We start from the raw sequence: 26,747 nt of genomic DNA, 5'->3' as shown, positions 1-26,747 counted from the left end.
TATCTCTTTCCTGCTCAGCCCACCCCCTTGCTCCTGGAAATTCAGCCTGATTAGCCCTTCACGTAGTCCATCTAGCACAGGGGTGCTTGGGGCTGGCTGAATGCTGGCCTCATTTTTGCAGAGCAGGAGGAATCCTCGCTGAGCCCTGCAGCCAGCAGTGGAGGTGTCTGTGGGCTTCTCCCTGCGATCACAGGGAACCTTTGCTTTCTCACCACATGCTTCTCCTGACCGTCTCTGTGCTCCTGGGCTCCTCCCAACCCCACGCCGCCCTCTGAGCTTCCTGCGGACCACCTGGAGATTTCCAGGCATCGACCCCACTGTTCATAGATTAGGTTCTCACCTGAGTCTGCTGGGAACTTGTGAAGATCCTTGGGACCTGAGAGAGAGGAGGAGGAGCTGCTGGGTAAGAGGTGCTAGCCGACCCGAGAGAATCTTCAACTGGTCCGCACGCTTCCCCTCTTAACCCCCAGACTGGCTACTGTTGAGGGGCTGATGGGTGCTGGGAGCAGAGAGAGATGGGGCTGCCTGTCTGAGAGCCTTTAGAAGGATGGGGTGAGGGGGCAGGTGGGAAATGGGATCAAAGAAAAAGCTTTTGAACCAGATTTGAGGGAAAAACGGGGCCTCTGGGGATCTGGGTGGTGGGAGCTGATGGGCGGAGGAATCTGGGTGCTTTTGCTTGGGTGTGCTATTGTTCAGACTTTGAGAGGCTGGTTGAGATTCTAGGTTGAAAGCCCCATTGCTCCAACTTGAGTCCTGCTCCTTCCCCTTGGCCGGGAGACTGGGGGATCCACTCTTGGACAGTTGTCCCACAAGGACTGTTAGGGAGGGTGGTTTCCCACAGCAGGACTAGAGGAGGGGGTAACGGATGCTGAGCAAAGAAATGCACACCCGATCAGTCACAGACGGTTATCTCAGTAAAATCCATCTTTCCTTCCCTCCCTCCTGCCCTGGCAAACCTGCCCGGCTCCCGTGTCCATTTTCCAGAAGCGGGTTCCGTGCTTCGTTCAGACCCGAGCACATTTCTTCAGTATATCCAGAGGCCACTCAGGGTCAGTCGCGTTCTCAGAGCGAGGCTGGGTCTCTGGCATCGGCTCAAGTCTTTTCACAAACATCTGGACCTCTTATCTTCAAACCCATCCCACTGGCGACTGCGGGGTGCAGCCTGCACCCCGCCTGGCTTGGGACTCCCCAGGAAACGGCGAGGACAGTGGCTTGCCCTTCATCACCAGCAGCCCCGTTCCAGGAACCACCCAAAAGTGGAGCAGAGGTCTCCAGCACACTCAGGCTCCCCTGGCTCCCGTGCTCAGCTCGCCTCTGCCCTCTAACTGGCACGGTTTCTCTTTGCAGCAGAGAAGAACACCTCTGGGATGATAAGCCGGCCTTCCCCGGGGAGGATGGAGTGGATCATCCCTCTGATTGTGGTATCAGCCTTGACCTTCGTGTGCCTCATCCTTCTCATTGCTGTGCTTGTTTACTGGAGGTGAGTCGCCAGGCCGCCCTGGCGTGGGGCTCGGGTTCCACCGTCAGCACGTGCCCAGTTAGGGGGGCTTAACCAAGGGGAGGGGACGCCCATGGCCTCATCGCTCAGAAAGGTAAGGCGGCTGCAGTGCTTCTTGTGTTACCACATGGGAGACCCGCTTTATCTGCAAGAAGCTGGCGATACAGAGCCGCTGTTGAGATTAAGGCACCCATGATGAGCTCCTAGAATTTAGTGCCAAAGAGGCTTTTGCTCAAAAATCAGGGAGATGCGAGTTCAGATACCAGCCCTGCTACTTGCTGGCTACAAATCCCATTTCCCACTTTGAGCTTTAGTTTCTGAACCCGCAAAATGAGTTAATAAGTTTTTGAGCTTTCCCAGTTTCTCTGAGACCGTGCTCTACTCTGTCATAACCAGATAATAGCGCCTCTTGACCTGAAAAATTTTTTCATAGCCTTTTATTGAAAATTCAGTGATAGAACATTTATCATATTCTGTGGCATTTAGTACACATAAAGATGTGTAATACACATAAAGATGGCTGATGGTAAGTCATCCTTATGCTAGCATCATCCTTGAACTGGTTCTCACTGCTTCCCGAGGGAAGCCTATTTGAAGCTTCCATTTAAAAGTTGTGTGTTTTTTCAGCTCCACACTGTCAGCCAGTTTAACTGAGTGAGATAGGCTGGCCCACTTCGCTGCCCTGGCAGGATTCACCTCTCAGACTGATGTAGGAAGCTTCTGCCCTTTAACAAGCTTCATCAGTAATGAACAGGGGTCATGTTCCCCTTGCTTCTGTCCATTCATTCAATGAATTTTGAGCCCCTGTTGTGTGCCAGACATTCTTCTCTCATGGAGCTCACATTTTAGTAGAGGAGACAGGGAATAAGTAAAGCAAACAAGATGATGTTAAGTGTGCAATGAGAAAAGTCAGTCTGGAAGGTGGAGGGGGATGCTGAGGCTTTAGGGTGAATGGTCAGAGTGGTGGTGGTGGTGGTTGCTTGGTTGCTAGGTCATCTCCGACTCTTTGCAACCCCATGACTGGAACCCTCCAGGCTCCTCTGTCCATGGGATTTCCCAGGCAAGAATACTGGAGTGGGTTGCCATTTCCTTCTCCAGGAGATCTTCCCAACCCAGGGATCAAACCTTCGTCTGCTCTTGGCAGGCAGGTTCTTTACCACTGAGCCACCTGGGAAGCCCTCAGAGTGGTTAAAGAAGGCCTTATCCCTGGTAAGGGGTATTTGTCCAAAGGAGTCAAATGGGCTCCATCTGGGGCAGGTTCCAAGCAGAGGAAACAGCATGTGTAAAGGCCCTGAGGCAGGAATGTGCCTGCTATGTTCCAGGAAGAGCCAAGAGCTGTGGCTGGAGCAGATGAGTGTGGGAAGAGAGTGTAGGAAAGGGTATCAGGAAGAAGCAGGATAAAGGGGAGTTGGGTCATGTACAGCTTTGTGAACACTCCAGATCGCTGGAACACATTGCCTTTTACCATGACAGAAGGACTGTTTGGTAGAGAAGTGTTGTGATTCAGGATTCCTTGGCTGTGTTGCAAAGACCCCGGAAAAGGAGCAGAGGCTGAGAGACCAGCCAGGAGACTATGGACTTGTCCAAGAGGGAGTGACAGTGGCTCGGATGAGGGCAGCCATGCAGGTTGGGAACTGATGGACTGTAGATATATCCTGAAGGTGGGATCAACAGAATCTGTGAACAGATGGTGTCCCTGAGTTTGTTCTCAAGAAAGGTCAAGACAATAAGGAAGGGTTCATCTGAGGCCTTCCCCTGGCGTCTAAGGCTAACCGTGATGCTGTTCACGCTATAGACCAGCTAGGTGATAGCTGACATTGTGTTTCAGGGTGAGCCTAGGAACACTAGACTCACGTCCCTGTCACCCTTTCTCCGGGACATGATGGTTTACAAACAGATATTGTCTGGAGCCTGCTGATTGGTACATCGGAGGCTGCCTAACATGATCTGCCTGGGGTTAAACTGAGCGCCTAGAGCTAACGAAAGGTCTGCACACCCTCCCCTTTTCTCTGCTTAGTGCTGTGTGGTTTTAGTTGCAGATTCTCCCCGGGGAAGAAGCAGAGAGGACCCACCGCTGCCCCAGGCTTGGTAACCCTAGCAGCTCCAGTGTGAAAAAGTTGCTGTTCCCAGTAGTTCTAGCACAAACCTCAGTGTTTTTCTGCTTGGCCCACCTTGGTTCTCTGCCTACCTGATAAGGATCATGCTGGCCACTGAGGACCGTGGCTGTTTGGCCAAGCAGATGTGGATACCAGGCTGACCAGACAGACGTGTTGATGGCAAGCTGCTTACCAGAAGGGGCTGTGCAATGTCGCAAAGAGAGCTTTTAAGACTCTTCGCTTCAAGATGTATTTCCCCATGAGAAATTCATACTGTGTATATTTTTGAAAAACTCAGTGAGTCTGAATTGCACATACATATTGAATAATATATTATTTCATGGTTAAAATGTTTATAATGTTTTGTACATGTTATTTACACGTTAGTTAGTTACTATTAGTTGCTCAGTCACGTCCAACTCTTTGCGACCCCATGGACTGTAGCCTGCCAGTGTCGTCTATCCATGGGATTCTCCAGGCAAGAATACTGAAGTAGGTTGCCATTCCCTTCTTCAGGGGATCTTCCTGACCCAGGGATCAAACCCAGGTCTCCTGCATTGCAGGAAGATTGTTTCTCATCTGAGCCAGTAGATGTCACATGTGTATATTCAAAGCTTGCTTTAAAGTAACAAGAGGTTTAAACCTCCTTCAGTAGCTACTGCCTATGAGTTGAGGTGTTTTGTTGTTGCTGTTGTTTTGGAGGGGGGGTTCTTTTTGAATGCATGATTTTCTTTTTTTTAAACAATTTTATTTGTTTACTTTTGGCTGTGCTGGGTCTTTGTTGCTATGCGGGCACTTCTTTTGTTGCAGCGACTGGGGTTCCTTTCTGGCTGCAGTTTGGAGGCTTCTCCTTGCTGTGGTTTCTCCGACTGTGGAGCACAAGCTCTAGGGCGCACAGGCTTCAGTAGCTGCAGCGCATGGACCCAGTAGCTGTGGTTCCCAGGCCCTAGAGCACAGGCTCAATCGTTGTGGCGCACGGGCGTGGTTGCTCCGCAGCACGTGGGGTCTTCCCAGATCAGGAATCAGACCCATTGTCCTGCGTTGACAGGCGGATTCTTTACCACTGAGCCACCAGGGAAGCCCTGCCTGTGAGTTTTTACCAGACTCCTCACATGCCAGTACACAGGAATGAGTGCAAAGGAGAAACTTCTTTCAGGACAAGCAAAATGAAGTTGAATTAGCATCAGGACAGATGAGCTGGCCAATCATGAGAACAGCCTAGAGGGAACAAGGATCTTTTTTTTCTTTTTCAAATATTTTTTTTTCTTTATTATTAACGTGAAAGAGAGATGTGTTGGGAGAATACACAGAGAAAATGCATCATGCTGAAGGGATGGGTGTTCCCCTCTAGCGATGCGGTTTTGAGGCTGAAACAACAGGGCTCCTCTCCTGCCTTTGAGGCACCGTGAGAGCAGATGACTGGCGAGCAGACTTGACATAAGTAGAACACAGAGGCAGATGAGGACCTCCTGGAGTGTTTCCTCAGGTGGCAGGCCTGACGCTAACTCGCCATGGTGGCAGTTTCCGTAAACGAGGACTGAGTCTTCGCAGCTATTGCTGTGGTTTCTGCGTGTTCACTGAGGCTGGACTGCATGGCCCAGAAGTGTAACCCTTCACTCCCATTGGCCAGACATGGTCGCACAGCCCCAAGAACATGGGGGAAGTGGGAGAGTTCGCTGGTATTCTTGGAGCACCACCAGAAGTTGGCATTATTGGGTTGGGTATTATTGGGTTTCTTGAAAAGGACACCTTTGGAGGCCAAATACTAGTTTTGTTACATTTGGCCAAAACTGAAAAATACAGGATGCGAAGCCCAGGTGGCTCAGCGGCAGAGAACCCACGTGCAATGCAGGAGACATGGGAGACGGCAGTTCCATCCCTGGGGTTGGGAAGATCCCCTGGAGAAGGAAATGGCTCCCCACTCTAGTATTCTTGCCTGGGAAATCCCGTGGACAGGGGAGCCTGGTGGGCATGGGGTCTCAAAGGGTCGGACCTCAACTTAGTGATTCAACCTGCAAAAAGTATAGGTGGAGCCCTCAGATATTTTTGTTCCACTGGAAGGTGTACAGAGGTCCACTGGGGACTATCTGAGCAGTATTTTCACAGCTATCAACAGGGGTTTGTGGGAGAAATTTGTTTTGAAACATGATTGGCTGAGATGTTACTAGTAGTTCCCTCTCAAATTCTCCTTGCCAGGGTCCGCCTTGAAGAGATGTAGTCAAATCCCTAACAGTGCAAAAGTTGCTGCGAAGCTAGAAATCAACATGCAGAGCCTTTTGGGACAAGGGACAGAGTGGTGGGGCGGCTAATCAGGATTAACTCCGGGAAGATCTTGCCTCCTTTTACAAGGGGTGCCCTGTGTGTGCCTTTTAAACAGTGCAGCCCATGTCAGCATGCGACAGTGCAGAGCTGTACTCGTTGCTGTTGAAATGAGGGAGGAGAAATCAATTCCGTACTTTCTAAAGTGTGCCATTTTGGCCCTGTTCCTCCAGACAGTAACAAAATGCACCTTTTGAATGACTACAGTCACAAAGTACATTCTGAGAGCCCCAGCCCCAGTCTCACCAAGACAAGCTGTTTATATGGCACTAATGTGCTGGCATTCCTGAAAAGATTGGGAGCAGCCCAGCTGCTGCCACTCAGAAACAAGAGGAAATTTTGGAGAAGGTTTCTTTGCGATTTGCATCTCTTAAGGCTGATGCTGGGGAAAGAGCTGTATATAGGACGTCCAGTCCATATGCTAGGGCACGCACCTTGTTTGTTTATTGTCTTGGAATAGGTTAACACTGTGTAAGTAAGACATTAGCGTCCACTTAGAATTTTCAGGATTGGAAAGATATTTTTTTTTTCCTGTAACCTTGAAGAAAATTGCTTTGAAGGTAGCTCTTCTCTCTCTGATGAGCAAAGAAGGTCTTACCCCTGAAATGGCTTCATATATCTTAAGGTCTAAACAGCCAAGAGTCTTTTACTGAGTATTCAGCATATCACACATGTGCTACAGGGATTTCATTGCCACGTAATTAAACATTCAAATCCTAGGGAATTATTACATCCATTTTGCAGATCAGAAAACTAAAGTTTGGTAAAATCACAAGTGAGAGCATTCATCTCTAGTGGCTACTGGATTTGAACGCAGCCAATGTGACTTCGGGTGGCACAGGGGTAAAGAATCTGCCTGCCAGTGCAGGAGATGCAAGAGATACAGGTTCAGTCCCTAGTCTGGAAGATCCCCTGGAGTAGGAAATGGCAACCCACTTCCGTATTCTTGCCTGGAGAACCCCACAGACAGAGGCGCCTGGAGGGCTCCAGTCCATGGGGTCACAGAGTCAGACACGACTGAATGACTGAGCGCACAGCAGAGGGTGACTTCGTTGCACTGTGTGAATCATTGCATTATTTGACCTCGATGAGGGATAGCTTGTCTGAAGGCATTCACTTCCTTCCACAGTCTGTTTTTATAGCTCATTTGCTTGTTGAAAAGACCTTATGGTTTGGACTTGCCAAAGTCGCAAAGGAGAAAACTTGAGGACCAGCTCTATTTTCAGGTGTTTAAGAAGCAGGATAGATTTTGATGCTGAGTAACACCTCCTACCTGTCCTATTCTTCGTCCCAGCTCATCAGTGCTATCTTACCTTGATGACAAATTGAGCATCTCATTGACCATAATTGTAGCTTGGGAGAGAACTTTTCAGAAGTGTAAAACAGCTTTACTTCTCAGGTTCAGAGTGAGCTGAGCTAAGTACAGAGACTCCAGAAGAGCAACCTGGAAAATCTTAAGTGGGAACTGTAAAAAGTAACCCCCGTTGGTTGAAGTTTGGTAGTAGAAGGATTTCACTTTCTGGTCTGAGAAAGCCGCATCCCTCTTGAGCACACGACTGAGCCATCTGTAAATTCCATGGTACATCAGTCCATACCAGTTTAGCTTCATAGACAGGTGGAAAAAGGTCTCTCTTTTTACTCTCATCTTTAGACTCCCAGAAATTTTGCCCTCTGTCAATGCCTCCTCATTTAGAATGCTGTTCGTGAAAGCAAGTGTGTTTTGTTGACACGGCAATTATTCTCTCTGCTAGATGTCTGGGGTAGACAGTGTAATAAATAGGAAGGAACATACACTGCAAATGTGTGCGGGGTTTGAGTTGGCATGACAGAGGCTCCGGCAAACAGACAGATGCACATGAGGTCAAGTGTGGGCATGTGCCGACATACTTCTTGCTGGAGGAACGGTTGACCACGTGTGCCCAGCAGAGCTCGGGTCCCTCCTGGGGTCCACAGTAGCAGCAGCGACACTCAGCACTGTGAGCCGGGTGCAGGCTCTCTGCCCGTCTGCTCTAGCGGCGGGTTCTTCCAAGCCTGCTCTCCAATCACTGGATTTGATTTAGACATTTGTCTCCCACCCCCATCCCAGGAAGGTCACAAAGGAGCTGGTGCAGTAGCAGTGATTCCTCCTGTGCATGACTATGAATGAGCTAGCAAGGAGGAAGCATGATAATAGTAAGTCACAATAATAATAATATTATTATTAAATAATGATAATAATAAGTCACAATAATAATAATATTATTATTAAATAATGATAATAATAAGCACAATAATAATAAGTCACAGCAGCCAATAGTGGTGAATTAGCATAAAGCTAACGTGACGTGACTTAATCCTCACAGCAGCCACGGATGTTAGCCACGGTGTTAGGGACTGTTCCTTCCTTTGCATTGGAGGAAACGATGTCCAGAAGGGGAATGGACTTTCCCAGGATCACAAGCTAGTACCTTTGAGAAGTGCAATTGACCTTGTTTTTTTTTTGGCTGTGCCATGCAGCATGTGAATTCTTAGTTCCCTGACCAGGGATTGAACCCATGCTCCCTGCAGGGGAAGTGTGGATGGAGTCTTAACCATTGGACCACGAGGGAAGTCCCTACAGTTGACCTTTGAACAACGCAGGTTTGAACTGCAAGGATCGACTTATACTTTGAGTTTTTTCTAGTAGTCAACACTGCAGGACTATGCAGTCTGCTGTTGGGTTGAATCCATGGAATCACAAATGTCAAGGAACTGTGGATACAGAGGGCCAAGTACATTGTATGCAGATTTTTGACTGTGCAAAATGCTGGCACCCTTATCCCCATGTTCCAGGGTCAGCTGTACTCAAACCTAGGCCTTTGTTTTGTTTTATTGACTGAAAAGACCCTTTACAGGTGGCTCATGTATTCCTTCCTTCCTTCGTTTATTTGAAGACATTTCTTAAGCATCTAGTTCGTGTCAGGCACTGGAGATATGGCGAGAAGACAGAGGGGCTGTCTCAAGGAGTGTGTAGGCAGTCTTCCTGGTGGCTCTGTGGTAAGGAATCCACCTGCCAATACAGAAGACACAGGTTTGATCCCTAGTCGAAGATCCCACATGTCTTGGAGCAGCCAAGCCCATCCGCCACAGTTATTGAGCCTGTGCTCTAGAGTCCAGGAACCCCAACTATTGAGTGGGTTGGAGGTGGGAACCCCAACCCCATGTCTTGCAGCTACTGAGGCCCACATGCCCTAGGGCCCTTGCTCTGAAGCAAGAGGAGCCATTGCAATAAGAAGCCTGCATGCCACAGTCAGAACATAGCTCCAGCTTGCTGCAACTAAAGAAAAAGCCCACGTAGCATCAAAGACCCAGCACAGCCAAAAATAAATAAATAAAGTTATATTTTTAAAAAGTGCATAGGTTAACAGAATAGATGAACAGGTAGAAAAAGGTTGTCTCAAGTAGAGGTTACAAACTGGTGGCCTGTTTTACTGCTTTTGTGTAGCTGACCTCTTCTTTTTAGAAATGAGGATTACTTTGAAAATGGGGAGATTTTGTTGAAACTCCCACTGCCTGGATTCTCATGAGCAACACTGAGGTGTGAGGTCGCTGTTCTCACACTCTCTCATGACACTAGTGGGCTGCACAGACCTGACCATGGTCCCCTGCTCGCGGGTCTGCCCATCTCCGCCCTGCCCTCGTATGTGCATTCCCAAGGTCAGTGGTGATGAAGGGAAACTCTGCTCTGGGAGGTACTTGACCATCGCCAGAGCTGGGCAGAAGGGAGTCAGGGAAGGCTTCTTGGAGGAGATGTTTGGCTCTGATGTTCATAGAACTGAGAAGAAGGACAGGTGTTCAGAGTGGAGGAAACTGTGTGAGCTGATAGAGCGGCATGTGTTCTTGTGTTTGGTACTCCTTGGGGAAAAACACTGGGACTGCCCTTCCTCGTTGCAAAATGAAGTCCACTTTCATGGGCAGCCTCAGATTCTTTATAAGGGAATCTGGGGCATGTACAAAGGTACTGGGTCAATCTGAGCTGCTCTTCTGCGTCTCATGTGAGGGAGGCAATGAGGATCAAAGATAGATTTGCATGCAGCTTTTCTCAAGTCTGGAAAAAGCCAAGTTTCCAAGTCATAATTTTTGGTGGCTTTGTGTGATCACCTTTATCATTTTGGAAGCAAACCTCCCTCAGGGCCACCTGTATTCCAAGCATCATTTTTTTCTTTTATAATCTGATAAATGCTCATGTCACTCACCTCTGTCCAAAACATGTACCTGTAGCCATAGTTCAAGAAGGTCTTAATGTAATCATTAGGAATAATTGCTGCAATCCAGCTCTTCAAAGCCTGACAGTGTCTGGAGCCAGTGGGGAGAAGAAAGTGCATTTCCTAATGCTGAAACGTGGCTTGCCTCAGAGGATTATTTTCTAATGACTCGGTTGTGTCTTGCTCTGAGATGCTAAAAGACCGTGGGGGTGGGGAGACTTTAGAGACCCCAGCTGTTCCTGAAGATGGCTACCTGCTTTTTTTTTCTTTTCTTTTCTCTGGACAGCTGTGTGCAGGGGAATCTGGGTCACGTGGCAGATCCCGGGCAACTTTTTGCTCAATAACTGTTTCCCAAGTGGCTACTCAGGACCCTTTCAGAATTCAGGAGACCCATCCGTTGTTATAGTAACCAGCCCCCCTGCTGTGGAGTTGGCCCTGAGATGCCAGCCGAAGCTCTTGGAACCAGGGAACACGTAGTCACTTAGACAAAAGCAGAGAGAAACTCACCACTAAAGATTGCCATTTATGCACTGTGATACTTAAGAGACAGGACTGAGTCTGTGAAGAAGTGAATGGATACATTTTTCAGCCACGCTGGCTTTGCAGGAAAGGGAAGCTCCTAGACATAATCAGTGTCGGCAGCATCACCGGTGCCTTTCTTTGGATTTCTCAGAATGAAGAGTCCTCCCTCCCAGGGTTGATGAGGTCTGTCTTGTTGGGTTTCTCAGGTAGCCCCCCTCGATTATTCGGGATATTAGTTTTTAGCATTTGCTTCTCAGCGGAGTGTTGTCAGTTTACAGGGTGGGAGTTTGAAGCGCCTGCGATTGTGTGTGAGGAGAAACTGCGGAGATAGCCGGCTCAGCTCCAAAATTCCTGAAAGAGTGAGTCTGGCAGAATTCAGAGTAGGGCTAAGGGTTGAGAAGAAGTCTAAATATTTTAGGAAGCTGCAAATTTCAAGTTCTTATGAAAATTTGCAAAAACACTCCCAACACCCTCGTGATTCCCCGGGATTAATGTTGGTAGCCGCGCTGTGTGTGAGAGAGAGGTTTTGAGGACATTTGTTGCAGTTCCCCAGTGTGCTCAATAGAGGGAGACAAGGAGTTCTGAATTATAGCACCCTCCCCCCTCCACTGCTTTTTAATCATTTTCCCAAGTTTTGACTTATCCCTCATTTCATTTCGGCACCAAGCTCTTTTACCCACCATTGAGGCTATTAATTATCAACATAAAGGAAACCTTATATTGATGGGGAGAAAAAAACTAACAGTTATGCATTAGCGAAAGTCCATTCCGAGGAGCAGGAAGCCTCCAAGACAATCAGAAGTTCACAAATGTTCTTTGAAATCACGTCCTGAATGCAGAGTTCTGCATGAGATTAAGAAGAACCTCCAAAAAGGAGAATGTTTCCATATCCTTGTTAGTCTTTACTGTTCTATTAATGGAGTTGAGAAAGAATAGAAAATCCTTTCGATGTGAAATCCTGTAGCCTAGGTGGTTTGGGGGTTACATATAATTAAAGCGACATTTCTCAGGGTGACTTTTTGACCACAGTGCATCTTTTCAAATACTAGAGCCAAACCTCCAGTGCTCTGCTTATTTAAGTGTTAAGAGGAAATTAAATGTCAGACCTAGTGTGCTGCAGTCACTTGCCCACTGCTACCCCAACCCCTGTATCTGAGGTGCCCTCGTGTGATTCCACCCCCTGTATTGTGAATCAAAGTGTCTTTCCAGAGATGAGAGATTTGCACGGGGAAAAGACCAAGCCCCAGACCAGTCTCACAGCACCAGTTTCAGAGAAATTTGTGGCGGAACTGAGGTTCATTCAAATGGCGCCCAACCTGTTCCTGCCAAGCTGTGTTTATCCCAGTGGTGTTTTAAGCCATCCTATCTGCCAGAGGAGTTTGTCAAAGGTGGGAGGCTCATCAGAAGCCGTTATTGGGTCGGTGGTATCCTTACCTTCTGATCACACTGGGGGTGATAACAGATTGCTAGTATCTTAAAGACAGCTTTTTAAGAGCAGAATTTCCCTGTTTGCATGTCTAACCTCAGTTGTGAAAAACCTTAAGAAGCCCAGTTATCTTTGTGGGTAAACCCTTCTCTTTGGAGCATGCCCCCAGCGAGGCCCAGTGGTGGGGTTGGTCTGTGAGATGGGAGGGAGGGGTGGCCGATTGAAAGTACTGTCTTCTACACCTGTTCTCTTCTGTTTTTTGTCCATTTAGAGGGTGTAACAAAATAAAGTCCAAGGGCTTTCCCAGACGTTTCCGTGAAGTGCCTTCTTCTGGGGAGAGAGGAGAGAAGGGGAGCAGGTGAGGGGCAGTCAAGCTGAAGGTGGGGAGGGGATCTCTTTGGCCGGGACTGGCTTGCCGGATTTTTGTTCTGTTGCCATGGGGAGTCAAGCCTTCCAGACAGCGCAGCGCTGAAACTCACCTGTTCTACCCCAGCTCCCAAAAGGATGGCTTGCAAACACCAGCGCGGCTGGCGGGCAGCGGGTAGCGATGCCAGTATGTCCCGTGTGTGCTTGCTTTGCCTGATTTTGCCGTTAGAGGGGGATGTTTTTTATTTCTAGGATGGGGATGGTCTATGTTTATGTGTTTGTATGTCTCTTGCATCCCTTTTCTTTCTGAAATTTCAGATGTTTGCATGTTTGAGAGCTTTAAAACCACTTTATGCATGCATTTAGCCTTATGAGTGAAAGGTATCTTGTAGAAACCTAAATTTGTCAATGAGTTAAAGAAGAAGCGCCGGAAGAAAACAGAGAAATAAATGGGGTTACAGCATGTTTTTTTCCATAAGAAGGCTAAAATTAAAATAAATACAAGAGTTTCTGATGACTTGAGTACTTGAAAAAATGATTGTCCTGGAGAGATTTATAATAAACCTTTAGAAGTCAGGGTTATGTAATCTTAATCACCACACGTAAGCCCTTGATACTTTATGTAAGGCTTATCTAGGCAAACTCTACTTAAGATGATAATTAATACTTTAATATTAAATGGCCACTTAGAATAATTCACTAATCAATGTTTCGTTGTGAGTAGACCCTTGTTCCTTTTCAATGAACCAGTTTATTGAATTTATATTCGACTTTTTGCATGAACTTATTTGTCTCCATTGGTGTGGGTAAAACAGATGATAAGATTAAATTGTAGCTATGTACCCACTATAATTGGGGATAACTGTGAGATCTAAGAAGGTATAGTATAAGAATTGTGGAAGATTAATGAGAAATTCTATGATCTATCTTCTTTTAACCTGAACGGTGCGATTTTGGGCTTTTAGGGAAAGACAGTAACTGCTAACTGGTAATGCAATTATTCTTTCTATCATCTCTTTTTCCTTATTGAAGTCTTTAATTTTGAATCCCATTTTCAGCACTTCAAGAGTAAAACTTGAAATAGAAACCCCTCTGTATAAGTTTTAGATTCAAAGGTCTAGTCTTAAGAGAAAGACCTTGGACCTCACTTAAATGACCAACTTTCATGCCCAGCTCATTAAAAATATAATGTAGTTTTGACTGTTAACACTTTAAAAAGCCATCATTACCTTGTGAATGGCACAAAGATAAATGCCCATCCAGTTTCTAAGTCCTTTCCAGACATAATGCCACAGCGAGGTGGACTGTTACTAGCTCTAATTTTTGTACTTGGCCCCGAATGAGCGAGTGGGCTCGTTAGAGAGGCTTTTTTTTTTGTTATAAAGCACTCAGTCCCTCTGGTATCTTCTCTACCTCTAAGTGCCAGAAGCTTGGGGGAAGAACAGTTTTATGTAGGTCTAGAAGTTTCCCGAGGACTATCTTGGGAAACTGCAAGTATTTATAGAATTCACCTACTTGTGAATCATAGTTTTGACTTTACTTTTTTTTAATAGTGTAGCAGCTAAGACAGACCTTGGCTCAGGGAGCAGTAGCTTCTAACTGCAGCTCTGCCTCTTTTGTGACTCTATGACCTTGAGTTCTTTACCTAAGCTCTCTGAGCCTCAATGGACTCCTCCAGAAAGTGGGTCTGTGATGGTTCCTTGTCGTGGAGTTGTTGTGAGGAGTAAATGTAATAGGTATAAAATGCTGACTGTGTGAGATCTATTACGCCATTGGAAGACAAGGAGATCGAGGCTCTGAGAAGTTATTTGTTAGGGCCACGCTGCTCAGGCGACCCAGTGGGGACGGCGCCCTCTGTGGTCTGAGTCCTGAGCGATGACTCTTCTCACACCCCCACGTGCTGTGCTAACCACTCCCTGCTGAAGACCTGGGCCCCATGCTGACCTGATCTGCAAGTCTCTGCTCTCCCTCCTCCTGGCTACCCCACCACACTCTCTCTCTCCCAGGCTGCTGCAGGAAGCTGCCCTTCCATCGGCCCCTCTGGCTCCCACCTTGTCTCCTTTGTCTAACCTCACTGGCCTTAACACTCCTCCTCCTCCTTTGTGGGTGAGAGGGCCCCGGGCAGTCCCAGAGTGGACATGATAGCCAGTGCAGGACCAGGGCTGTAAGAAGTCGTTGTTGATGATACCCTCCAGAAAGGAGAAGAAAAAGCAGTAAAAATCAGATCCAAATATTTACTTTCTCAAACAAGTTGTACGTTTAAATTTGGAATAGGTATTCCAATTGGAATTGGAATTCCAATTGGAATAGGTATAAAAAATTATATTTACACTTGGATCACTATCTCTTCACCCCAACACCCACCTGCTTCCTGCCCCGTTGTAGACAAGTAACCATTCAATTCAGTTTAGTCGCTCAGTCGTGTCCGAATCTTTGTGACCCAGTGGACTGCAGCACGCCAGGCTTCCCTGTCCATCACCAACTCCCGGAGCTTGCTTGAACTCATGTCCATCGAGTCAGTGATGCCATCTTCTGTCATCCTCCTCTCCTCCTGCTTTCAATCTTTGCCAGCATCAGGGTCTTTTCCAATGAGTCAGTTCTTCACATCAGGTGGTCAAAATATTGATGCTTCAACTTCAACATCAGTCCTTCCAATGAGTATTCAGGACTGATTTCCTTTAGGATTGACTGGCTGGATCTCCTTGCAGTACGAGGGACTCTCAAGAGTCTTCTCCAACACCACAGTTCAAAAGCATCAATTCTTTGACCCTCAGCTTTCTTTATGGTCCAACTCTCACATCCGTACATGACTACTGGGAAAGCCATAGCTTTGACTACACAAACCTTTGTCGGCAAAGTAACATCTCTGCTTTCTAATGTGCTGTCTGGATTGGTCATAGCTTTTCTTCCAAGGAATAAGTGTCTTTTAATTTCATGGCTGTAGTCACCATCTGCAGACATTTTCAAACCCAAGAAAATAGTCTCTCACTGTTTCCATTGTTTCCCCTTCTATTTGCCATGAAGTGATGGGCCTGGATGCCATGACCTTATTTTCAGCTTTTTCATCTCCTTTTTCACTTTCATCAAGAGGCTCTTTAGATCCTCTTCACTTTCTGCTATAAGGGTGGTGTCATCTGCATATCTGAGGTTATTGATATTTCTCCTGGCAATCTTGATTCCAGCTTGTGCTTCATCCAGTCCAGCATTTTGCATGATGTACTCTGCGTATAAGTTAAATAAGCAGAGTGACAATGTACAGCTTTGACATATTCCTTTCCCAGTTTAGAATGAGTCCATTGTTGCATGTCTGTTTCTAACTGTTGCTTCTTGACCTGAATACAAATTTCTCAGGAGGCAGGTGAGGTAGTCCAGAATTCCCATCTCTCTTGAAGAATTTCCCACAGTTTGCTGTGATCCACACAGTCAAAGGCTTTCGCATAGTCAATAAAGCAGAAGAAGATGTTTATTTGGAACTCTTGCTTTTTCTATGATGTTGGCAATTTGACCTCTGGTTCCTCTGCCTTTTCTAAATCCAGATTGAACATCTGGAAGTTCTCGGTTCACATACTGTTGAAGCCTGGCTTGGGGAATTTTGAGCATTGCATTGCTAGCATGTGAAATGAGTACAGTTCTGGACTAGTTTGAACATTAGTTTGTGCAGTAGTTTGGCATTGCCTTTCTTTGGGATTTGAGTGAAGACTGACCTTTTCCAGTCCTGTGGCCATGACTGAATTTTCCAAATTTGCTGGCATATTGAGTGTAGCACTTTAACAGCATCATCTCTTATGGTTTGAAATAACTCAACTGAAATTCCATCACCTTTACTAACTTTGTTCGTTACGGTGCTTCCTAAGGCCCACTTGACTTCGCATTCCAGGATGTCTGGCTCTAGGTGAGTGATCACACCATCGTGGTTATCTGAGTCATTAAGATCTTTTTTGTATAGTTCTTCTGTGTATTCTTGCCACCTCTTTTTAATATTGTCTGCTTCTGTTAGGTCATACCATTTGTGTCCTTTACTGTGCCCATCTTTGCATGAAATGTTCCCTTGGTATCTCTAATTTTCTTGAAGAGATCTCTAGTCTTTCCCATTCTATTGTTTTCCTCTGTTCTTTGCGTTGATCACTGAAGAAGGCTTTCTTATCTCTCCTTGCTATTCTTTGGAACACTGCTTTCATATGGGTATATCTTTCACTTTCTCCTTTGCCTTTAGCTTATCTTTTTTCAGCTATTTGTAAGGCCACCTCAGACACTTTGCCTTTTTGCATTTCTTTTTCCTGGGGGAGGTCTTGATCACTGCCTCCTATATAATGTCACGAAGCTCCATCCATAGTTCTTCAGGTACTCTGTCTATCAGATCTAATCCCTTGAATCTATTTGTCACTTCACTGTATAATCGTAAGGAATTTGATTTAGGTCACACCTGAATGGTCTAGTGGTTTTGCCTACTTTCTTCAATTTAAGTCTGAATTAGGCAATAAGGAGTTCATGATCTGAGCCACAGTCAGCTCCCAGACTTGTTCTTGCTGACTGTATAGAGCTTCTCTGTCTTTGGCTACAAAGAATATAATCAATCTGATTTGGGTTTTGACCATCTGGTGATAACCATGTTCACAGTCTTCTCTTGTGTTATTGGAAGAGTGTGTTTGCTATGACTAGTGCATTTTCTTCGCAAAACTGTTAGCCTTTGCTCTGCTTCATTTTGTATTCCAAGGCCAAACTTGACTATTATTCCAGGTATCTCTTGACTTCCTACTTTTGCATTCCAGTCCCCTATGATGAAAAGGACATCTTTTTTGGGTGTTAGTTCTGTAAGGTCTTGTAGGTCATAGAACTGTTCAGCATTATTGATTGGGGCATAGACTTGGATTCCTGTGATATTGAATGGTTGGCCTTGGAAACGAACAGAAATCATTCTGTCGTTTTTGAGATTGCACTCAAGTACTGCATTTTGGACTCTTTTGTTGACTTTGAGGGCTACTCTGTTTCTTCTAAGGGATTCTTGCCCACAGTAGTATCTGTGGTCAAGAATTAAACTAGGTCATCTGAATTAAACTCTCCCATTCCAGTCCATTTTAGTTTGTTGATTCCTATAATGTCAATGTTCACTCTTGCCCTCTTCTGTTTGACCACTTCCAGTTTACCTTGATTCATTGACCTAACATTCCAGCTTCCTATGCGATTGTTCTTTACAGCATTGGACCTTACTTCTATCACCTGTCATATCCACAACTGGGTGTTGGTTTTGTTTTGGCTCCCATGTCTTCATTTTTTCTGGAGTTATTTCTCCACTCTTCTCCAGTATCATATCGGCACCTACTGACCTGGTGAGTTCATCTTTCAGTGTCCTGTCTTTTCACCTTTTCACACTGTTCATAGTTACCATTAGTACTAGTTAATTGCTCTCAGAGATGGTTGTGTGTGTGTGTGTGTGGATATATATGAATTTACTCAGTATATTCCCTTATCTCCTTTTACAGAGCAGAATACTACATATGCTATCAGAAACCTTTGTTTCACATCACATGATTTTTTTCTCTATGCACATGTAGTTCTCATTCTTTTTTTACAGAAGCACAATGTTTTTTTGTTTTTTGTTTTTTTTTTGTATAGTTGTGTTGTGATTTATTGCACCGTTCCCCCATGGCGGTCATTTTGGTTGCTTCCAAGTCTTATTATGACTGACAGTAGTGTGGTGAATAACTTGATATGTTCTTTTGTAAGTTGATAGATCTGTTTCTAGTGTAAATTCAAGACACTGTTTGTATTCTGAGCCACATGCTTTCATGACTTTGCTAGTGCCCGTTTGCCCTGCCCAGGGCAAGGCGGGCTTCTGCCAGCAATGCATGAGCCTGCCTGTTTACCCACAGCTTCTCCAGCACAGCATGCTGTCAAATTTTGGTATTTTTGTTAACTTCACAGGTGAAAAGGAAAAATGTCTCTGAGTGTATTTTATCAGTGAGGTTACATATCTTTCCTATGGCTCTGCCACTTATATTTCTTTTACTATAAATTGTCGATCTTTTGCTCATTCTTTCTTTGCATTGTTGGTCATCTTCTAATCAAGAGAGATCTCTTGTCAGCAGTACAGGTTGCAAATGTATTTTCCTAACCTGTACATTGCCTTTTAACTGTGTTTATGCTGCTTCTTTGATGTTGATATAATCAGATTTATCCATAAAGTCTTCTTTTGCTTTCTGAGTTTTGAATTCTCATTAGAAAGTCTTTCCCCCAACCGAGGTTACTTTTTTTTTTTAAGGTACTTTTATGGCTTCAAATGTTAATGTGAAATTCTTAAATCACTTGGAATGAAACCTGACTGATAGTGTGATGTCTGAATCATTTTTTTCCCCCAGATGGTCCCAAATATTTTAAAAGTACTACAATCTGGGGCTGTTTAGTGGAGAGGCACATAACACCTCAGTCGATCCTTAAAATAGCTCTCACAGCAAAAACCTGACGGACTTAGTTCAGTCACTATGTTCATGAAATAAGTACTTGGCAAAGGTTTTTACCGGACCACTTTATGATACAGATACTCAGTCATACGTGCAGTACATGAAATGTGAATTTGCATTTACTGGCTCCTGCCTGAAATAAGCTGGACTGTCCTGTCCCTGTTAACACTTCCAGTCAGCGGGATGTTCTGTCAGTCTCTTGCAACAGTGGAAAAGATAAGGTGAAGAGTTCCTGAAGCCTCAGTTCAGAAATGGAGAACATCCAGATCAGCACACTAACCGAACAGGAGTGGACTTGAGGCGCTCTTTCTGGGTATCAGCTGGGAGTACGGCAAGGACTGTCGAGTGCTCACTTTCTTAAGACCAGCTAGAATGTACACATTGCCCTGTTCAAGTTCTGGTTTTGTCAAAATATGGTTCATGAAATTACCTTTTCCTCTCGTATCTCCCGGAAAGCATTACCAATACTTGAGGGTGTCTGCAAGGGTTTCGGGGCAAACTTAATGTCTAGCCTGGAAGTTTGCTGCTGCTTCTCTGCATATTATTTGTTAATTTTCTCCCACCTTCCTAAGATGTTAATTGCAGGCAGTTTGTATCCTCCAATAAAATTCTCATTGCAGAAGTCAGAGTCTTGTCCCTTCCAGCTTTAACCAGAGTTGGATGGGACATCTCTCCTATCCACATGAGATCCAAACTATTTCCAAACATTTTCTCCTTATTTAATATGTTTGCTCTGTCACCCCACCCACCCATCATTTCCAAAACAATTTTGTTCACTTTTCTCTTCCTTTCTCCCATCATCTCCTCCTCACACCAGACAAGCCCCACTGATCCAGGGTATGACAGTCATCTGTCCTAGGATGCCTGGGAGCGCCCTCATGTGAATTATGCCATTAGATTCTGCCCACAAGGATATTAGTATTTGTCAGATCTCAACGTCCCTTTGAAGGTTTAAAGAATATGCAAATAAGAAGCACAGGTCTGAATTCCTTTTTTCTGGAAGATGCCTTCCTGAAGAGATACTCTTGAGTATAAACTGAGTTTTACCAAGTGATTTCAGATGCAATAAAGGGAACTTAACACGAGTGAGTGGTTGCACATGAAAGCGTCTCAGCTGAGAACTGACACGGGCCTGCTTTCCAAGGCGGGACCCCTGAATTATTTCTAGGAGACCCTCCTCTTTGAGGAAAAAGCCCATCAACTCCCACAGCCTTTCCCTTCTATTGTTGTCTTTGTCGGTTTGATTTCTTGAGATGTTTTGCCATAATAAATCAATCTGTGTCTGTTTCACATAGCCCTCAATCATCTTCCTCGAAGGCACATGAATGTGCTCCCACTTTCTATTTATAAGTGGCTCTTATTCACACACGGTTTACTACAGCAGCTCCATTTGCAAAAGTAAATATTAACATGATTTCTGTGCTTGACGGCATGAGAATGAATGAGATTATTAGCAAGCATGCCACCGTGACGTTAGGTGAGGGCAGTATACAGATCAGTTAAGATTACTTAATTAATATTCAGCAGCAGCTCAGCCACTCGCCTGTTCTAGCCTCCAATTAGCATTTTGAGCTGCACACCATGGACAAACTCCTTGTCAGTCCAATGTGATTACAGAGCCATTGAAGTGAATTTGAAGACAGTGACTTGGTTCCTATCCCTGTGTATCAGTATTTGGTAGTTTCATAATCCCGGGCTTCCCTGATAGCTCAGTTGGTAAAGAATCTGTCCGCAGTGCAGGAGACCCTGGTTTAATTCCTGGGTCGGGAAGATCCCCTGGAGAAGGGATAGGCTATCCACTCCAGTATTCTGGCCTAGAGAATTCCATGGACTGTACAGTCCATGGGGTTGCAAAGGGTCAGACACGACTGAGTGACTTTCACTTTCACTTCCATAATCCCAGGTTTTCATAGGAGTCTGCATATTGTCCTGTGGTCACCCATGCCCCATCAGTTATAGTGACGCTGAGGGAAGTGTTACCATAAGCCGAGGACCCTGAATGAGAACAGGGTCTCAAGCTCACCAAAGAGATGTCCAATTTGACCCAGGTGTCTAGAGGCTTCAGAAAGTCTCGTATAAGCAGATCCAGATGTCTGCCATCAGCGGCAGTGGAGTTCCAGACAGCTACGAGGTAGAGTCTTCCTGGACTGGAGGTCAGCACTTAGCTTTTGAAACGTATCTTGTGTCTAAAGTATCCTGAGCTTCCTGTTAGAGGGGCAGAAAGAGATCTGAGTAAGGAAATTGTGAGGACGTGTGAGAGGCTTATTGGGGCAGGTACCCAGGAAACCAGGAGGGGCAGAAAGGAAAGCCTTTTGCAGAAGACTGGTCCTTCTGGGTGATTCTTGCAAAGAAATGCGAGGCCAGGAGGGAGAACCTGGAGGGTTCCTGCTTATCTCCGTAGTTTTGTTTGAATAGGAAGCCTCTGTAACTGGAGTCTGTTTATTAACACTGGGCACCACCAGAGCAGCTGGGTGTGTGTGTGGGGTTGGGGGGGAGGTTCATTTGTCAAGAGGGCCAATTAAACACCCCAGTCTGTCCTGTGCTGGCAGCATGCGCGTTCCCATGGGGAGCTCTGGGGACTGGCGTTGATGGCTTTCGCATCTCAGTCCATATCTGCTGCATCTTGACGGGAAGATGTCCTTGGTACACAGGCTGTGCTGTCTCAAGAGTAGGATTTTTGATTCCTGAAAAACTCTCTCTGCAAAGTATCTGCCTGATTTGAAAGACTGGAAAATTGTTTTTAGAAATTTCAATCTGACACCCATTGTTTGTGACTGTAAACTGAAAACATCTATGGGTTTTTAAAAGCCCGGCTGATCCATACATACATACCCAGTCCTACCACGAGGCCTTCAGACCCTGGATGGGTTCTGGGCCCCAGGTAGTGGGGTGTGGTCTTGAAACCAAGGAGCTTCTATCCAGGATCCATGTGCATCTGATCACATGGAGAGAAATGTAGGGCACCATCCTCTTGACTTCTAGTCAAAGCTTGCTTATACATCTTAAAACCCAGGAGCCCATGCTGGTTTTCTCAGAAAGAATGAATGAATGGAGAGTAATACAGAAAGCCTGTTTCCACTTAGCTACTTAGAGCTTCCTGTAAGATGCACAGAGTGGACCACCTTTGGTCAAAAAATAGAGGCAGTTGGCTTGTATTCAGGGGCTGTGTTGTATGAGATGTGCATACGTTTGAGTGTCAGACTCTCCAAGGTGAGAAATGCTTACTCTGTGAGAGGCTCAAGGAAAGTGGGACCCACAGACTTACATCTCCTGTTTCATTTTCATTCTGATCCAGCTCCCACTTGAGTTGAACTGAGGAAAAGTCTCTCCTGCCAACTTGGAATGCCTCTTCCTTACATCCATCTGGGAGCATTCAGTGAATGTGTGGTGGAACTCTTTATTGTGGTACTTGCTTCCTAGGGATGGGTTTTAGAAAGCCCTCTAACTCGATTGGTTTTCATTGTTCAAGTGGCAGGACGCTTGCAATTGAGGACATCACAACGTCATGAACTACTTGACAGTCAAGTTCCTATCTATAACTGGAATTCCTTCATGGAAACTAAAATTTATTTTGCTGGCAGACAAGCAGAGCCATAAAGCCACAAAGGTGGCTTAAAAGGTAGCTATAGGAGGAACAACTTTCATTTGAGAAATCTAACTTTTTTCTGTGCTCTGAAACTTGTTTTCCATACAGTGGCAGCACACTTGGTCTCTCTTAGAGAATTCCATGCTATGTCTGAGAACTTAGGTTCTCACAGAAGCAAAGCAGGAAGACTTTCCGTGGTTTTGTTCAAGTTATGTGCAGTACAGTTTTTCTTTCTGTGTTTGAGATGAGCTTGTGTTAACATCCTTGAATTCTTAATCCTATTTCATTTTCTCATACAGGACCCTTTAAATTCTAGAGTCTTCACTGGGCATTTTAAAGGTGCCCGCCACCCAGGATTGTTTTATTTCTTTAGGGCTTTCTTAGTCCTGGAGACTCTCGGGAACCGTTTTTTCTCTCGCAGTGGTCCTTCGCCAGAGACAATCACTCCCGAATTCGGGGACAGTTTTTGCAGAAGACACAGATCTGTGTCCCCACCCTGGGCCTGCCCAGCTAGAATCACCAGGAACAGGACTCCCCAACATGGGATTTTAAAAGCTGCCCGAGGCAAAGAGCTCCTTGCTGCTGAGTGATAACTGCTACTTGATTGAAACTTCAGTGGGGAATGTTCTTGTGTGTGTGAGAGAGAGAGGGGGGCTGACTGACTTCAGGACCCTCCAAAACTAAGGTGAACTTTGAAAATTCCTAAATTGAATGTAAAATAGATAGCCAATGGGAATTTGCTGCACGGCTCAGGAGACTCAAACAGGGGCTCTGTATCAACCTAGATGGATGGGATGGTGCGGGAGATGGGAGGGAGGTTCAAATCGGAGGGGATGTATGTATTCTCTGGCTGGTTCATGTTGAGGTTTGACAGAAAACAGCAAAATTCTATAAAGCAATTATCCTTCAATAAAAAAATAAATTACAAAAGAAAAAAATAGTAGTAGAAAGTAAGGTTAAACCAAGTAATTTTATTTGCCTTTTTTGTTTGTTTTTGCTCTTAGTAATATGAGTTGTGAAGTAAGCCTTTTCTCCTCTTTTGCTTAGCTGGTTTCCACATCTGAAAATGACTTAGCTAGTTCAGCATGGGAGTAAATACTATATTTGTAATCTTAAAGAAATAAAAGAAATTATTAGGGAAAAAAACAGATTCCTAAATTGGGAAGCACAGAGTATCAGGAAAATACTTGCTGAAAGGTAGATGAGGGGAAGTAAAAGATAACTAATTTAGATCATTCCTGAGCCAGTCAGGGTCAGTGGGAAAAAAGAAAAGATCTGTCTTCAAGTTCTTAAAGCAGTCATGGTGGGAGGGGCAGAGAAAAAGGAAAGAAAGAAAAGGGAGAAGAGGTGAATACAAAATTTATGGTGAGTATCCAGGGGACTATAATTTGTAGTTAAACTTAAAAATGTTTTTTGGTTTTTCTATTCCAAACACGATTGAGTTTATTTCCCTGTTCGAGGTACTGGCATAAAACAAATGCTCAGTGTGAAGAAATAATGTTATAGGATGGCTCTTGAGCAGAAGAATCTGTTTCCTTCAAAGAGAAATATTAGAGTCAGTAACTTGAAGGAGAACTAGACCTAAATAGAACTTTGAAATTGCATGCTTGGTGACACACTGAGGCATTTTCAGAAGTTTTCTCTCCATTTCCCTGAATTCAGAATTAGAGACAATACAGCCTCTTGGAACCCATCACAATTTAGATATTTAGAGGCATTAAAACTCACACTTTCTTTTCATCTTCTCCAAAATCACTTGCCTTCACTTTTTTAAATTTCTGGTTACTACTGAAGGTTTAAAAAAAAAAAGAAGGGGCAAAAAAACCCCCAAAACATCTCCTGAGACTTCTCTGAGATGAGCAAGTCAAATAAAATGTGTGGTAATGACTCTGAACCAGCCACTTTCCTTAGGTGTTAAACCCACAGTGTAGAATTTGTACCCACAGAAGATTCATCTCCACGTGGTCAGTGGTAGTGGAAAGGAGGCCAGAACCCAGCAAAATCATCGGTCTCTTGACCACAGTAGACCCCCCCCCCCACCAACACTTATTCAAGAAATAGAAAGTTAGACATCTAACAGTGTAGTGTGTCCATAAAGTGGAGACATAAGCAGGCTGAGGATGTCAGTTCATATTTGTTAGCAAGGAGATGGTATAATATGATCTCATTTTGTTAAAAGACCTGTCTGCCTGGCGGCATGTGGATGAGATTCCAGCAGTAGCCCCTGCTGGCTCTCCCCGCTCCGCTCTTGCTGCTCTGTACTGCGTTCATCATGCGGCAGCCAGAGCGTGCGCTTTGAAGGGGGTGAGTGAGAACGTTCCAGTCTGTGCATTAAAGCCCTCTGTTGGCTCTCCATCGCTCACAGATGCTAGCAAAGTTTATGGCCTTGGATCTGGCATGACCTGCCTCTTGCCCACCTCTCTGGGTCTACTTCTGTCCCTGCTCTCAAGTCTGCCTTCCTTTCAGTTCCTGCAGTGGATAAGCCCGCTCTGCGCTCAGGCTCTTTAACCAGCTCCTGGTCTTCCCTGCACCTTCCCATGACCCTTCCTCCTTAATCGCGTCTCAGCTCTGAGGCCACCTCGTCAGGGAGGACCCCTCCCTCGCCTCCCCCGTCAGTTATCACCACCTCATCCTGTTGTGTTTTGTTCATAGCTCTTGATGCTTTGAAACTGTTTGTTTACTTGTTTGTGGTTGATTTCCCCGAAAGAACATAAGCACCACGAGGGCGAGACCTTGTCTATCTTTTGTTTATCGTTCTGCTCCTTTGTCATTATCAATGATCAAAGAACAGTCACTAGATGAGGAAAAGTGTGGAGTGATACACCCCACAAACAGCAGTAATAAAGATTACTAAGAGAAGGATGAAAGTAACTTGGATTTTTTTTCTCCTTTTTTTCATTTGTATCAATAGTTCCTAATTTTTCTGCAGAAAAGTTGTGTGCACAACATAATTCGCTAAATTACTCAAATGCTTAGCCAGGCTCAAAGGAGGTGTTTTTAAAGCTCCCAGAAAGAGAATGTGTTCTCTGAATGCACCATGCTAAGCAGTGGGTGCCGAATAAATGCTCGCTGGGTCCACAGAAACCTCTTTTCCGAGGGAAGACGTTTGCCACCGAGTTCTGTAGCTGGGTGCCCATCCGAGTCCGTGTGAGGGAGGGGAGCGGAGCACGGTGACCTGCCTCGGGGTGCGGGTGTAGGGGCCTCGGGCCCGGAGCTTCTGACCTTCATCCGCAGGGTGTGCTCTTCTCTGGCAATCCCAGAGCCCTCTGCCCCAGGGAAAATCCTTTATGATCGTCCACACTTGGAGCATGCGATGTGCTTCAGTCCATGCTGCTTTTTTCAAAGAGGACGTGGAGCCTCTGGCCTCACGTGTAACCGAGGGTCTGAGCGAACCGTCTGCCTGTTTTCTTCCAGGAAAAGAACCTGCCATGTCAATTTGTGCTTTCCAGGTCGTTTGATGTTAACAGTCACTTGGCCAATGCGGATTGTTTTGACGAATGCTTTGTATTTTAGAAATCTATCAGGCAGTGTAATTATGGTCTTAGAATAGTTAATTCTTTGTTGTGTGGTATCTTTTTGGCACTTTTTTTTCCCCCTTTTTGTGCATAGTTCAAATCTGAGCTGGTAACCTGGGCCATTCATTTCACTATCATACAGTACTTTTTTGGGTTACTAAATACTTCAGTGGTCCACTATCTTAAGAAAAATCGACATTCCTAGGCCATGACACTGGGTGGTTACGGTTGTAACTGGTTGGTAAAGTCTCCATCCTCCTTGTTTTAACTCTAAGGTTACATTCTGGAAATCTGTGTAAACTGGGGACAGGGACATGGAGGTGGCAGGGACGGAGAAGTAGAAAGTTTGATGAAGAGCTTAAACAGAAACTATACGTAAAATCACAAAATCATGGGTTTTTTTTTTTTTTTTTTTCCACATGGATCTGCTTCATTTCACATCCAGTAGAAGATCCCGTCACTACCATAGCCCTAAAATACTTTGTACGTTTCACGTCCTTCTAGCTTAAGCCAGACTGACTGTTCCTTCCAAATTTAGGGGTAGACAGCTAGACGGTGAGCGGTGAAAACGTGTTCTATTATTTATACTACAAATGCCAAGCAGTGCATAGGAAAAAACCATTGTTCAGTGCTCTGTGAGAGCAGTCCCATGAGATGTGTGCCAGGAGAGGGAGTGATTTATGTCGCGGAGCCTCTCATGGCAGGGAGCAGCCCTCCAGACTGCTTCCATAGCCGTTC

At 45.2% G+C, this 26,747-nt stretch overlaps 1 protein-coding gene across 3 annotated transcripts in view; it reads left to right on the top strand.

The window, feature by feature from the left end:
• The window catches only part of PTPRG (protein tyrosine phosphatase receptor type G), a 755,472-nt gene that overhangs the window by 665,040 nt on the left and 63,685 nt on the right, over positions 1–26,747 (top strand). The window contains exons 13-14 of one of the 3 annotated variants that reach the window (XM_065933358.1): positions 1,351–1,480; positions 12,356–12,442. In XM_065933358.1, the coding sequence (XP_065789430.1) occupies positions 1,351–1,480; positions 12,356–12,442 (217 nt within the window). Of the gene's footprint in view, positions 1–1,347; positions 1,481–12,355; positions 12,443–26,747 lie in introns of all 3 variants that reach the window. The other 2 variants (XM_065933357.1, XM_065933359.1) reach the window with 2 other exon arrangements.

Source organism: Muntiacus reevesi, chromosome 4 (assembly GCF_963930625.1).
Source record: "Muntiacus reevesi chromosome 4, mMunRee1.1, whole genome shotgun sequence".
NCBI classification, from domain to species: Eukaryota; Metazoa; Chordata; class Mammalia; order Artiodactyla; family Cervidae; genus Muntiacus; species Muntiacus reevesi.
This window is presented reverse-complemented; position numbering and strand designations above follow the sequence as displayed.